General features: G+C 39.2%; 1 protein-coding gene across 5 annotated transcripts in view; it reads right to left on the reverse strand.

The window, feature by feature from the left end:
• Window positions 1-953: 953 nt before the first annotated feature.
• The window catches only part of SNAP25 (synaptosome associated protein 25), an 87,294-nt gene continuing 73,013 nt past the window's right edge, over window positions 954-15,234 (reverse strand). For all 5 annotated transcript variants that reach the window (XM_005568353.3, XM_005568355.3, XM_074004775.1 and 2 more), the window contains exons 6-8: window positions 11,534-11,659; window positions 8,854-8,998; window positions 954-2,243 (exon numbers count right to left, since the gene is read on the reverse strand). In XM_005568353.3, coding sequence (XP_005568410.1) covers window positions 2,175-2,243; window positions 8,854-8,998; window positions 11,534-11,659 — 340 coding nt within the window. In that variant the 3' untranslated portion in view covers window positions 954-2,174. The remainder of the gene's footprint in view (window positions 2,244-8,853; window positions 8,999-11,533; window positions 11,660-15,234) is intronic.

A 15,234-nucleotide genomic window follows, 5' to 3' on the forward strand; every position in this document is an offset into this window, starting at 1 on the left:
GGAAGGAGAATCGCTTGAACCAGGAGGCGGAGGTTGTAGTGAGCCGAGATCACGCTACTGCACTCCAGCCTGAGCGATAGAGCAAGATTCTGTCTCAAAAAAAAAAAAAAAAAAAAGTCAAAAAGCAGAAACAATGCAAATATTCATAACCTGATGAATGGATAAATAAAATAGTATCTATGCATACAATAGAATATTATTTGGCAATAAAAGAATGAAGTACTGATCTGCGATACAACATGGAGGAACCTTGAAAACATTATGCTAAGTGAAAGAAGCCAGTTCCCGAGGACCACATGTTGTATGATGCCATTTATATGAAATGTATAGGCAAATCTATAGAGATAACTAGGAAACCAGTAGTTCCCTAGGGCTGGGAGAAGTGAGATGGGAGTGATTGCTAATAGGTATGGGATATTTTGGTGGCAGTGATAAAGATGTTCTAAAATTAGATTGCATATCTCTGTGAATATACAAAAAAATTTAATTATATATTTAAATGGGTGAATTTTATAGTGAGTCAGTAAAGCTGTTTAAAAAAAACAGGGAGTCAGTGGTGGTGTGGTAGTGAAGCCCTCAATTTTAGATGGTGGAGATTTTGTGGAAAGGAAGGAAGATTGGAGTTGATAGACACCAGATATACCTGAATCTACGTAGGGCCATGCCTGGGTTCCATAGATATTTTTCCTATAATTTTTTTTCTATGTCTTCTGGATAACCACATTTTCTTCCTTAGTCAACACTGAATTCACAAGGTAATTCTAGAGCAGGTTGTGAGAACCAAGCCAAGTTGTCTGTTGCCACTGGAATCATGCTTAAATCTTATCTTTTCCCCCACACTGTCTTCGGCACACAGAACTGATTTGTAGTAGCTGGGATAGGGTAGCCAGGCTTTCTCTTCTCATGTGAGTGCAAAATCAGGCGAGTCCATGAAGAAATTAAAGCAGATCATCTGGAGTCTATAATTTTTAATAATTTTAAACTAGCTACAAAATGTCAATCACTTCACAAACTGACAGATGAGACAGGAGGAATTTAATATTACATGCTATAATGATATTTATCTCACAGTTTATATTTCATTCATTTATATTATTTTTTAAAAGGTTTCTTTATCAGCTACTAAACATCTCAGCAATTTGGTGTGCATAGCTCTAGATTAAGCAACAAAGAATTGTACTGATAACAAACCACAGGGGAAATGGTGGTTAGTAAGAGTCAGCCTTATAAAATTTACATCCACACTGTTTCACAGCAAGATTGCTTTCTCCAAAACGTAGCCATCAAAAGCAGCAAACAAACCCTATATTACATCCATTTAACATAATTTCAGCCAAACATATATTTTGCTGGAAATGATTAAATGGTGAGTGTGTCAAATCCATCTTTTTTAAAATTCTTTTTTTTAAAAAAAGGATGATTATGATTTAGAAGTCTCTATATATTGACAGGAAAAAAGTGACACTACTGCACTTTTGCTGGTATAACTTAATCTTGACAGTGTCTCAATACTGAGCATGCTTTGTTGTTGTTCTGTTGTTGTTGCTGTTGTTTTATGTGTGTGTGTGTTGTTTCATCAGTATGCTACTGTCATGGAAAGTTTTTGTTTAAGTAGGAATCTAAAAATCTATTTAGTTCTCATGCATAAATGCATAAATCACATCACTTTTAGTGCAATGCCTGTTATGTAATTCCACATTGTCTAATCATGAAATCATAAAGACAGATAACAGCCATGAGGAACCGAAGACGGCACATTTTGAGAGATTCAGAGCCTGACACTCAAAGGACTGTGGCAGTAGCTCTGTGGAATGTCACAGTTTTACAAGAACAATACTGTGGACTGAAAGAATCAACAGCACATTGAGCATTCCTAAATTGTTGTTATTCAGCAAATGCCACCGAGGAGAGAAAAGGAAAAATGAAACTCAAGACATCAAGGAGTTAGAGCCACCAAATGACCACTATATACAACCTTTGGAAAGAAAGAGACCCAGAGAGAACAAAAGACACAAAGTATTGTTGGGAAGCTGACAGATGACACAGGACAACATTCACAATGGGGGTGGACTGATGTGTGTTATGTGTGCAGACCTACTAGATAATACCATGAGAAAAGCATGAAGGAGCTATCTTGCCCGATAGCATTCAGAGGAGAACACGGGTGGGCACATTTAACCACTTCCCAGCATCTTTGTTGCACGTTGGTTGGCCTCATCAATTCTGGTTTTGTTGGAATCAGCCTAGAAAAGGGGGAAAAGAAACAGAACTCAGGTTACCCCTTAAAAATCCATTCACCCTTCTGGGTCCAGGTCCAATACTTCCTCTTGGGGGAAACCACTAAAAACCTCCTTGGTCAGCATGGGCCATCCTTTCTTTTGTGTTCCCAGAATGACAGCTATGGCTGTACTTGAATGTGATGGTAGAAGCTTAATTTTCATTTTCAATAATTTTCCCTACCAGAGAGCAGAGGCTTATATATGATTTATCTTTCTATCCTAGAAAGACACTCAATGACTTCTATGGTAGGCATTCACATCTGTTGGACCAAGTTGAATTACACTTCTTATACAGTAGGATTGAAACCATGGCTAATTTATTAGCAGCGTCCCTTTGAACAAATTACATCTTGGGGCTCAGCTTTCTCGTCTCCAACCTGGATGATAAAAATATTGTTAATGAGCATGAGCATGTACAGTGGACCCTTGGACATCATGGGTTTGAATGGTGTGGATCCACTTTTACATGGATTTCTTTTTTTCTTTCTTTCTTTCTTTGACACAGGGTCTTGCTCTGATGCCCAGGCTGGAGAGCAGTGGTGTGATCATGGCTCACTGCACCCTCAACTGCCTGGGCTCAAGTGATCCTCCCATCTCAGCCTCCTAAATAGCTAAGACCACAGGTGCATGCCACCATGCCTGGCTAATTTTTCTATTTTTTGTATAGATGAGGTCTCACTATGCTGCCCAGGCTGGTCTCAAACTCCTGGGCTCAAGCAGTCCTCTCTCCTCAGCCTCCCAAAATGCTGAGGTTACAGGCGTGTGCCATTGTGCCTGGCCAGGATTTTTTTCAATAAATATATTGGAAAATCCTTTGGAGATTTGCAACAATTAAGGCAAACTTGGAGATGAATGTGTTACTTAGAAATATTAAGAAAATTAAGAAAATATTAGCCACATCATGAATGCATAAAATATATGTAGATACTAGTCTAGTCTATTATCTACTACCATAAAATACATACAAATCTACTATGAAAAGTTAAAATTTATGAGACTTAAACAAACATAGACTATGCATGGGACTATTTGCAGTTGAGAGAAATGTAAAGATGCAGTATTAAATCATAATTGTATAAAATTAACTGTAGTCCATACTGTACTACTCTAATAATGTCATAGCCACCTCCTGCTATTGTGGTGAACTCAAGTGTTGTGAACATCCATTTAAAATGCTCTGTGATGCTAATCATCCTTACCGTCTCTCCAGTAAATTGCATAGTGCAGTAAAAAGTGATCTCTTGCAGTTTCACATTTTTAAAAAATCATGTTTAGCCCAATACAGTAAACCTTGAATAACATCATGGCATCCATACAGAGTGCCACCAGTGATGCTAGCAGTGCTACCAAAAAGCAAAAAAAGTCACGACATTTCAAGAAAAAGTTGAATTGCTTAATGTGTTCTGAAGATTTCAGACTGATGATTCATCTTGTAAACAAATGGTATAAACTGATGGTATCAATAAATACAGTATAGTATTATAAATGTATTTTATCTTCCTTATGATTTTCTTAATAACATTTTCTTTTATCCAGCTTACTTTATGATAAGAATATAGTAAATAATACATAAAACATAGATGTCAATGGACTTTTTATGTCATTAATGCTTCCGGTCAACAGTAGGCTATTAGTAGTTAAATTTTGGGGAGTCAAAGAATTTTCAGCTGCATGGGGGTTGACACCCTAAATCCCCATGTTGTTCAAAGGTCAACTGTACTTTGTTCCGCTCATTAAACTTTGACAATATCAAGATTAATAACATCAACTATAAAGTGTCTACTATTATTAGCTCCCTTTTCCAGATGAGAAAAGCAGGCATAAAGGATCTGGAAAATTTGTCTGAAGTCTTAGTACTAATAAATGGAGAAACCAGAGTCTGAATGCTAGCAACCTGGAGTCAGAATCTACACTATTCATCACTTACTATTCAATTTGTCGAGATCAAATGAGTTTATATACATAATGTGCTTGGAATAATGTTTTGCAAAATGAAGGGTTCATTAGTTTATCTTGCTATTATTGTTACTGTGTGAAAACTTGGGCTTGCTTCTGAGATGCTTAATAGTTTTTAAGTGCATTTCTGAAGACTCATTTCTATGAGTTTCATAACTGTCTTGTCTTTAACAGGTGCACATTTACCATGATTTTGTAATTGGCTGGCTTTAATCTCTTGGTTGATCTCTTTACTGCTTGGGTTACGTTTGCAGTATATGCAGCATGTAACCAAGGGCTGCTACCAGCATAAATCTTTAAACTCCAGAAAATAAATGATTCCCTTCACCACTAAGAGAAATGCATCAGCAAGCAGAGGTGAAGACAACGATTCTGTTGAGGCTGTTCTTTTGTCCTTCCCTGACTGGTAATGCTGTCTATCCTTCTAAAGCCTGGGAAGAAGAGGAGGAGGTTGCCAAGCAGTGTGGGGAATCAGAACTGTTTTTCTCTCAACCAGTATCACTCAATGATTACCAACTTTGTACCTATTGCAGTGCTGTACTTCCCTATTTCTACTGAGCTGAGTCTTCTGTGTTCAGTTCATATTGTGAATTCTCAGGACATTAGAATTATCCATGTTCAAATAGAAATTTGCAAACTTAAAATAAACATATTTCTACATTAATCACAACTTTGAATTACCTGGCAATGGTTCTCTGCCATCTGTTTGGATAACTGAGATTTGTCTTTTAAAATCGGTATTTACATAGTAAGATAGGGCATTGATTTTGATTGTTTTGAACTGCAGACTCATATTTTTGGCCTTAGGTTTCTCAACTGGAAAATGGATAATCTCTCCAATTTTACTTGGTTCTTAAGCCCTCCTTTTCCAGCTACAAATGGTATCAGAAATAATGACACTTCAGTGCAAAGGAAAATTACAGGATCAGAGCAATGTGAAATGTTCCTGTAGATTGAATTAATATGTTGCCAGACCAAACGCTTTGAAAAGCTCAAATGAGAAAAATAATTCATTTAAAAATGATGGCATTTCTGAGCACAAACATTCTAGGATCTCCTGTACAAGAATGCACTGAGGAGCCTTCACTTGGGGATATTTGAAGTACAGCATGAGGTTACTCTGGATATCATCAAAGGATCTGGGAGGAGCTTTGTATTTCTGTGTACCACGATGAGGGAGGAGCTGAAACAGACTTATGTTCAATGAGCATCTGTGATTTCCACCTAACTTACTTCTGAAGCATATGAAAATTCCACCCCAGGCAATATTTGACACAGGAAGTACTGTCCCTTTATTATATAAAAGAATTGGCTCCTTTTAGGAAAAAAAAAAAAAAGTCTGGAATCTCCTTGCAGATGTTTTCCTGGTATTTGGAGAATGCCCCTATGATCACCCTACTTATATGCTGTAGGACTTTATTTATGATGGCTGTCCCATTCCAGTTCTTATGTTTCAATTTAGAAAATTCTAAATTTGCTGGAGTGCCCAACATATGTTACATGTTTGTCCTTGTGAGAAGGCCAGGATGACCACCAGAGAGTCAGTAAAAGGTTAGAAGGAGCTGTTCAGCCCATCTTCTGAACACTCTGGGAATCTCAACTTCAGACCATGCCAGGTAACTTTTAGGACCCAGTTCAGACTTCCAGCCTGTTCTGATCCTAGGTCTGAATGGTTCTCTTACTATCCTTCAGGTGAGGCAACCAGGTCACAGAGCTGGTGAATGGCAAAACCCTATTAGAACTCAAAGTCTTAGCTCTCAAATGCTGTGTTTTCTCACTGACAGAAGAACATGAGGACTGCTAAAGCATCAGCCTCACTGTATTCCAACGTGTGCCTGTCATCTGCCACTGACAACTTTATTTTTATTTATATATTTGCTTATTAGAGATGGGATCTTGCTCTGTTGCCCAGGCTGGAGTGTGAGTGCAGCGGCACGATCATAGCTCACTGCAGCCTGGAACTCCTGGGCTCAAGGAATTCTCCCGCCTCAGCCTCTGGAGTAGCTGGGACTGCATGCCTAACTTAGCACTGATAACTTTAAATCGAAGTTTGAACATTGCTAAGGTATTTCCTTAGCAACAGTTCCCATAAACCCTCTGATGTGGGCTTGCTTCCAATTCAGTAAGTTTTCTCAAAAAATTATGTTTTAACCTTAGAAGGCATATCTATATATGGTTGTTTATTTATATATATGGTTATTTAATATATTTATATATAAATACCCTTAAGTGGAAAACTAGATTTTTAAATAAAGTAATTTCTTGACAATCCATGAGGATGTATTGAAAATCTCATTGTTAAGGACTCCCAAAACTTCACTCTTGATCCAAGTGATGAGAAAAGATCATGATTGATAGAGCTGGGTAAAGGTTGCTGTTGGAGTCAGGAGAGACTATGATAGAAACATCACAAGACTCTCCCTACCCCTACAGTGTGATTGTAACTACATCTTAGATATGCAGGACACTTCTGCATACTGTTTCCTGTTATCAGAAATGAGAACTTCAATGAAAAGGTAGAAATCTATTAATAATTGTGCAGTTCATGCGACATGATCATTTGGGGCAATGCTGGGTTGAAGTGGGCTCTATTTAAATCATATGTGGATTTTGATTCTGAAAAAAAGGGGGCTATTTAAAGTGTTGACTGTAAACTAATTATTCAAAGGCAATTAGACCCTTCACCCACTTCAGTGATTCCGCACTCAAGGAATGATACAAATTGAAATAGTCATTACCCATCCCACCTGCCTGGCTTCTGATTAAACCTTGTAACTGTATATGTCTCTGTCTTTATAGTACACTGGGCCTAGAAGAAAACCTTCTCCTTAAAGATGAGAACTAGAAATGCAAAGTGGCAGAATCAAGATGCCACTTGCCTTTCCAGGAACACATTTTCTTGCTTAAAGTTCAACTCTGTCAATAAGAGTTTGACCCTTCTATTAGTAAAGACTCTCCTTCTGGAACCCTAATTGGCTTTGATGCATTATCTAGCTGCATCTGCAAGTAAAGTGGGTCCATTAATAGAAAATGAATACTTCCTGTTTTTTTTCAAATCGTTTTTCTGTTGGAGGGCAGCTCAGCAATGATTTCTTAGTTCATTATTCTGGGCCGTAATGGGTTAGGTCAGCTTGTGTTGGCTCTAGTGAGTTTTGAAACTCTCAATATTATTCTAGTATCTATTGATTTACACAGCATTAAAAGCTTTACCATGTGAAAGCCTTCTTAACAATGATAAGCATGCCGTTACTTGCAAAAGTAAGCAAAGCACGAGTATTTTGCCAACCAACACTAAAGTTTGCATAGCTCATATTGATCAGGCAAAATATGCAATCAGATGTTTTTAACATGCAGTATGTACAACACAACAGGACAAAGTGTTCCCTTTATGCCTATTTATTCCTTTTTCAAGTCATTGGAGGCTGCTTGCATACCAAGAAACTACTATTTAGATTTATGATTCTAAAAGTCTTAAAAGCATCCTTCTCTGCTCACCAAAATGGAATGAATTATGTTAAGAAAATTCAGGATATCAGACAAAGAACTTCAACATCTCCCAGGGAATAAACACACAACATAAGTTATCCACATGGAGTAGATTATAGATGTACAATTATCATTAAATCTATAATGCCTCTATTTCTCCTTTTTAGCATTTGGACATAAGAGTTTGTAATCAATATTCAAGACCCTACTGATTGAGGAAAGGGCATGAAACATGGAAATATGAATTATGAGTTCTGTGTTGTAGAATATCAGGTTTTGGTGCCCTAGGTCTCTTTATAGGAACTTTCCAGTGTTTCTTTCCAATCTCTTCTAATTTTAAGCCCCCCCACACACCCCTTCCCAGTCTACTCCCTCCAGTCTTTCTTATGGCCCACGTTGACATGGTGGATCTTAGAGCCAAGTCTGGTGTCCTTGTGTAAACTCAATTTCATCATATAAAATTCCCTATTTTTAGTTCTGGGGATGTGAACTGTTAAACTGGAAATGGAACCTGGATATTTTTGAATTATCGTTAAATCTTTGGCATTTATAAAAACAAAGCTCATAAACATGTCCTGGCTAAACTGACCATTCTTCCCCCATTTTCTGATTCTATCCCTTCACCACCTCCACTTGACAAACTATTAATACTAACCATCCTTCAAGATTCAATTCAAAGTCAACTTATTCTGAGATTTTCCCGAACTTTGCTTCTTGAGATCTTTCCTTATCTAACCTTGTTTAGCATTTTATCTGTGGATCTCTTACTGAATTATATTTTGAGTGATAGAAAAATTCATCTGGAGGCTCGTTGCCTCCCATAGGCTGTGAATTTCTTGGCAGTAGGGGTGATGTCTTTCTCATGTGTATGTGGCCCACAGTGCCTAGCACAATGCCTGGCTGACAGGAGCCTTTGAGAATATTTGCTGGATTAAATTTGACCCTCTTATTTTCACTCCAATTCTGTTGCTGAGTCCTATATTTTTCTCTTGGAAAATGAAAAACATTTCCAGCTATCAGTGCACCTGAATCCAAGGTTGTGTTTTGAGGATCTTGTTATGCCCTTCACACTTCCTGATGGTCATTTCAGAAGTAACTCGCAGTAGCGACTTGCTGACTGCCTTGTGCTCACCTTCTCCATGATCCTGTCGATCTGGCGATTCTGTGTATCGATCTCATTGCCCATATCCAGGGCCATGTGACGGAGGTTCCCGATGATGCCGCTCACCTGCTCCAGGTTTTCATCCATTTCATTTTCTCGGGCATCATTTGTTACCCTGGGATCCAAAGAGCAAGTTTTAGAAGACAGAGGGTGGAAAACATATTGAATACCAAGGACCGAAAGCATACTGGAAACCTGTAGTCCTCTGCATGTCAACTTTATCTATCTTTAATCTCCATCCAGTACAAAAACACATTTTAGCTTTCATACACTTAAAAAAAAAGTTTAAAATTGCATTTTGAACCCTTGAATTTCTATTCTTAAAGAAGGTATATTAAATAGATTATCTATTTTCTCACTCCTTCAATTATGTCGTTTCCCCTTCATGTGTTTATTTCAATTTTTATTGTTTAAGAATGAAAACATTTTGTTTGAAAAGACTTTAGGTCAGAGCATGAAGATGGAATTAGACAGAAATGGTATTCTTATTTCTAAGAATATTCTTTTTTTTTTTTTTTTTTTTTTTTTTGAGACAGAGTCTCGCTCTGCCGCCCAGGCTGGAGTGCAGTGGCGTGATCTTGGCTCACTGCAAGCTCCGCCTCCCGGGTTCACGCCATTCTCCTGCCTCAGCCTCCCGAGTAGCTGGGACTACAGGCGCCCGCCACCTCGCCCGGCTAGTTTTTTTGTATTTTTTAGTAGAGACGGGGTTTCACTGTGTCAGCCAGGCTGGTCTCGATCTCCTGACCTCGTGATCCACCCGTCTCGGCCTCCCAAAGTGCTGGGATTACAGGCTTGAGCCACCGCGCCCGGCCACTAAGAATATTCTTAATATTTCTAAACTCAAATTAAGTCTCAAAATTTCTAAGACTCAAATTAAGAGTACAATAAAAAGCTTATTGTGCTAAGTCAGAGTCTCTGTGCTCATCTCTTTTCACCCTTGAGATTGACACCAATGGTAAGAGTAATGATAATTACAGTCTGCCCCTTAACCCTGCTTGCTCCCAGGAACTCCAAGGAGAGACACTTGTTCAAGATGATTTTTATTTGCTCATATGTTAATACCATAGGTTTCTTAGTGGCATGGTGCATAGGTGATTTCAGACTCAAAAACTTTGACAAAAGAATATTGTTTCAGGTTGAATGAAGTAGGAATGGGAGGAAGGAGCTGACTCACAACACACATTACATTTTTTCACAGTCCAACTTGAAAGTTAAGGAGGTACTTATTTCAGAATTTCCCTAGTATATATGGTATTGAGTTAAAATATATTCAGAAGGGTTAAAATCCTTCCCCCATGGTGACTCCCAATGTAGACTGGCTCATTATGGTTTCAAAGGCAGCCCAGGCCAGAGAAAATTAAATAATTAAAGGAGAACTTTCTAGCTCTTTCCTGTAGGGAAGAAGTCTATTTAAATGATCATCAACAGCTAAGAGATACTTCTAGTTCGATGGTGCTTGGCCCTGAGTGCATATCAGAATCACCTGAGGAGATTTAATGGGCCACAGGTGCTTGTGTCTCACTTCAAGAGATTCTGGTTCAATTGGTGTGGGTTGGGCCCAAATACTGCTATTAAAAGAAAAAAAGTCTCCCCTGGTGATTCTAATGTACAGCCAGGCTTAAGAACCCTTGGTCTACTTTCCCTGGAAGTAAAGGGAGAGATGAGTTCTGAATTGACTGATGTGTGTAACTTGAGTTTTTTTTTTTTTTTTTTTTTTTTTAAGGAAATGCCCCTGAGTCATAATTTGAACTTTTAAAAATAGATATTTAAGTTGTCTTTTGATTCTAGGTTTCAAAATAAATCATTAATAAGAAGCTAATTATTCTCTATTTTCACTCGAAATCCATTCTTGGACCTTCTTTGCTCTGTGCTCTCAGGAGCTGACCTCATGACTGTATCACCCAGTTTCTCTTACCCTTTGGCTTTCAGTAGGCTTTGGCTAATGGCCAATGAAACTGCAGGGCAAGAGGAGTGAGAGGTTAAGCATTTATTTCCCTCTTTCACTCCCTGTTAGCTTTGGTAGTGGCTGTATTTCTCTATGATAGTTCCTTGCCCACAGTCGTAACTATTGCTGGGTTCTGGCAATCATTCCTTCTCCTGTCCCCCAGGACTATGGTGGTAACAGCGTCCTGCTATTGCTAGCTCAGAAGTGCTTCACCATTCCTTGCTATTAGTCCTGCCCACCCCTCTGTAAGTAGTCTCTTTTATAAGCTCTATTCAATTAAACTCATGGAATGTGACTTGCACCTACTGCCACATTGAGTCTGGATGTGGTCATGTGACTTGCTTTGTCTAATGAAACTGGCAAATACAAGTTAAGCAAGCAAAGGTTTGATAAGTGCACTGAGGCTTGCCCCCTTGGAATGCTGCTACCACCATGTAAGGAACCTGGGCTCTCTTGCCGAAGAGGCCACATGGAGAAGAACAGACGTGCCCCACCAACAGCCCCAGTCAATCACCAGACAAGTGAATGGGGCCATCTTGGATCACCCCACCCAGGCAAGGTCCAGGGAAGGCTTAGAAAAGAACACTCAACAGGTATGTAGATTAATGAGCAACAAAATGGTTATTTTTAGAAAACCATTCAGTTTTGGAGTTGTTTGTACTTGACAATAGAGAACCGCTACAGTGCATGCTGCATGAGGCTCACCTGCGGATGAAGCCGCCACTGATGGCCATCTGCTCCCGTTCGTCCACTACACGAGCAGGCTGGCTGGCCACCACTCCATCCTGATTATTGCCCCAGGCTTTTTTGTAAGCATCACTTGATTTAAGCCTATGCAAAAGAGAGGGTGAGTGACAAGGCACAGGGGTAGAAGAGCAAGCTCTCAACAATTGTCACTTCTTCAAGAGAAGAATCGAACCAAGCGAATGAGTTTTAAGTCGAGGCATTAGAGAATACCGATATATCATAATCCAGACCTAAACAGTTGGCCACCACCATGCCTCAGCTACTCAACATTTCACTTCCAATCGAGTCCATTGCAATGGACTGCAATCTTTGCCCACAAGGTTGTTCTTGTTTTGGTTTGTTTTGTGGTTTAGTTTGGATTTCGGACAAGGACTAAGGTAGCTGGAGGACATTTAGTTCTATTTTAGTGATGTGGTTATATTTGGAGACACAAAACACACAGAAAAACATACTGGCAGACAGACACAAAACAAGACTGCCAAGTAGAGTGTGCACATCACACCACAGCAACACACTGTCATCAAGAAAACATCCTCAACTAAGTTTTTACAAACCATCATGCAAAGATCCCTGTGAAATATATATATATATATTTTCCTAACACATGTGGAACTAACATTTCCAAATCTCCATGAAGGACATAAAGGATTGGTGGTTGGCCAAGAGTGATGGTCTTTGCGTTGCCTCTAGAGTGATTTGAATTAGATAATATATCGGTACTTCCAAACAGTCACCATACATCCAGAGTTGATGTACAAACCTTTGTCCACAGAGACAAAAAGTAAAAGAAGCATAGTGAAATGAATGCAGGAAAATAGAAGAGAGAACAAGCCATCTAGCACCAAAAAGGGAAACCCCTCTATGTCTTCTTCATGCACCAGCTACAGGCATGAGTAAAAAGTGAAGCATTCTCATTTAAGCCAAACTACTCCAGAAGTTGACCATTCTCGAAAAAGGCACTAGCAGGACAGTAATAGCCTTCATGAGGATTTGAAACGCAGGTTCGGTAGCTTCTTTGCTGGGCTGAGGGGCAGGGTGGAGAGTGCTTACAAACTGCTACTTTAAACTATCCTGGTGTTGTAATGGAGGAGAGTGGTTTAATGCTGGTATGGTCTCCATGGGCTGTATTGCACTGAGCTGCCTTGGAGAAAAACTTACAAATCCAGGCATACCTATTGTGCCCAATAGAAACATGTGCAGCATATTTTGGTGGGTGTTGTAATTAAAGGCAATCAAAGATGTTTTTAGGTTCTTTACATAGTAGAAACCACATGCTTTTTAGTCCAAAAACAAGAGACATTCTTTGGTCCCATTTTCACATTTTCTTGTGTAAGACACCAGAATTTAACATTTTATTTTCTTCTTTCACCAGAGGACCACAGCCATCTATTAAAACTGGCTCTAATACTTGCAGACTGGGGACCAAGCAGCCCTAGAGACAAACTGGAAAATTGTACCAATAGAATTTCAGCAACTCCCACAATCAAGCCGCAGGCCTTAGTGCAGTCAAAATTTATTGCACCAAAGGGCCATGGACCCATTCAATGAAACAAGATCCCCAAACTAAATTTAATAGGGCTTAGAGTCTGGCTTTTTTAATTGTTATTTTTCCAACTCCCCATCTCCTCCCTCCTCAGATGAAAAAAAGTTATATGGACTTCGTGATGTTTTCTGCTATGTCAAATGTCTGCTATACCATCTTTGGCAAAGTCAAATGAGTGGGAAGTATGCGTTTCTGAAAGAAGGCAAACCACTGCACCCACAATGCTGCACATAGACTCACATCACTGCCGTACATCTACCATAGTCCCTTGAAACATGCCGAGACAGGGCGAAGCCCTCAGAGAGTCCAGGGCACCACCAGCCACTGCGTTGTGACACATGGTTTTTAAAGCATTATTTACACACAATAGGGAACACCTCAGTCAAGCTTTGAAGCTTAGTTTAGGGTCTCTTGTGCATTAAGGAAATTAGTGATCACTCAAATGTGGAATTCGTAGGAGCCATCATTTCATTAGAACATTAGAATCCATCCCAGGGGAACCTGCCTCCACCCTTTCTTCACACACAGTTGATGAAGGGGGGAAAATGTGTCTGTTGGAATTTATCACGAAATGGATGGAAATCTCACCTGGGGGCAAGTTGCCACGGAAAGGAATATACAGTCAAATCTTGACTAACTGGAATGCTTGGTAATGAGGTTTTTGTTTTGTTTTGTTTTGATGAATTATATGACTTTCTTAATGAACAGTGGGGCCAAGGAGGAAAGTTTTGTTTCATGGGTGATGAGTGAATATCTTTGCTAGACTTCTGAGCCACTTTCCTGCCTGAAAGTCTTAAGGTAGAAGACCTGATTGAATCTTTCCTTGGTTATCATTTATATTGATTGCTTGATGGCCTTTTCTGTGAAGATCAACTCTTATTGTTTGGTCGTCATAGATGTGGAAGTTGCAGGAGGATGGAGACTAAGCAAGACAATTCGAACTACCCTGGAAGTAAAACCATTTTACATTTCTGATGTGAGGTTTTCTCTTTGTTTCTTTTTTGCTAAAAATGGAAGGGAGCAAGAGCATGCAGCTGAGGTTTCCAGTTAGCTAGATTCCAGTTAATCAGGCTTTACTGTAGATCATTCTTTAAAAAGCAAATTATTATTATTTTTTTTGCAATTTGAGCCCCTCCCCCTCCTAAACAGGAAGTGGGATATTTTAAATCAGCCTCAAAGTTTAAAGGATGTGAATGGTCATATAATCTGCTAAAAATGACGTCAATTTCTATTCTAAAAGCTAGGATCAGGAGAGCTTTTAGGAAAAAGTCTTCTTTTAAAAGGGGGATGTGGGAGGGGTGAGGGAGATTGGATAAGGAGTCTAATTTTCCAAATGCATGTTGGACAATCCACTCATGCATTTCTTTTTCCACCACTAGTCAAATGAGACAATCTTCCAGAACCCTCAGTATTAGGTTCCTTCCGTTGCAAACCTTTATAACCACATGTCACATTTCTGCTACATTCCAAAAAAGCGTTGCAGAACCTTGAGAACAGTTGAATGTTTTGTGATGTTGTGCATGCAAAATCTACACATTTCAACATTTCAGCCAGTGTACGGGTAGATCTTCCAAGGAGAAAAATTTGGGAGGGATGGGTCCAATTTGAGTAAGGCTTGAACACTTCTTGCTGAAGAGCTCATTGCCTCTGTGTTGGGTACAGCAGCAGCATCTATCGACCAAATTTGGCAACTGGTGGGCAGTAGAAAGGGAGAATCTCTGTCATATTCTCTAATTTATAGAATGCTTCCCTGGGCCAAATTACCTGTCTCTTTTATTTTGGAAAAAATCAAACCTTCACATATGTGTTTCTCATCTTCCAAACTTACCCACAGCCTTTTCTAAACCTGCAATTTTGACTCTTGGGGTTGGGGAAAAGGAAGTTCCCTGGGTGCCTCTTTCTTGAGGCTAGCCTCTGTCTCAAGGTACACTTTCCGGAAAATGTTGAAACGTTCATCAATAAAAGTTGCTGACAGTGAAGCTTTCACTGTAGTATGCCTGATTTTTAATGCATCAACAGTAACTCCTGCTAATATCATCTATGCTATGAGATGAATGCATTGGAGACGGTATTGATCTGTTCTGCATGCCACATGCTCATCCTGCCTATGAGCTTG

This window comes from Macaca fascicularis, chromosome 10 (genome assembly GCF_037993035.2).
Source record: "Macaca fascicularis isolate 582-1 chromosome 10, T2T-MFA8v1.1".
Taxonomy (NCBI): Eukaryota; Metazoa; Chordata; class Mammalia; order Primates; family Cercopithecidae; genus Macaca; species Macaca fascicularis.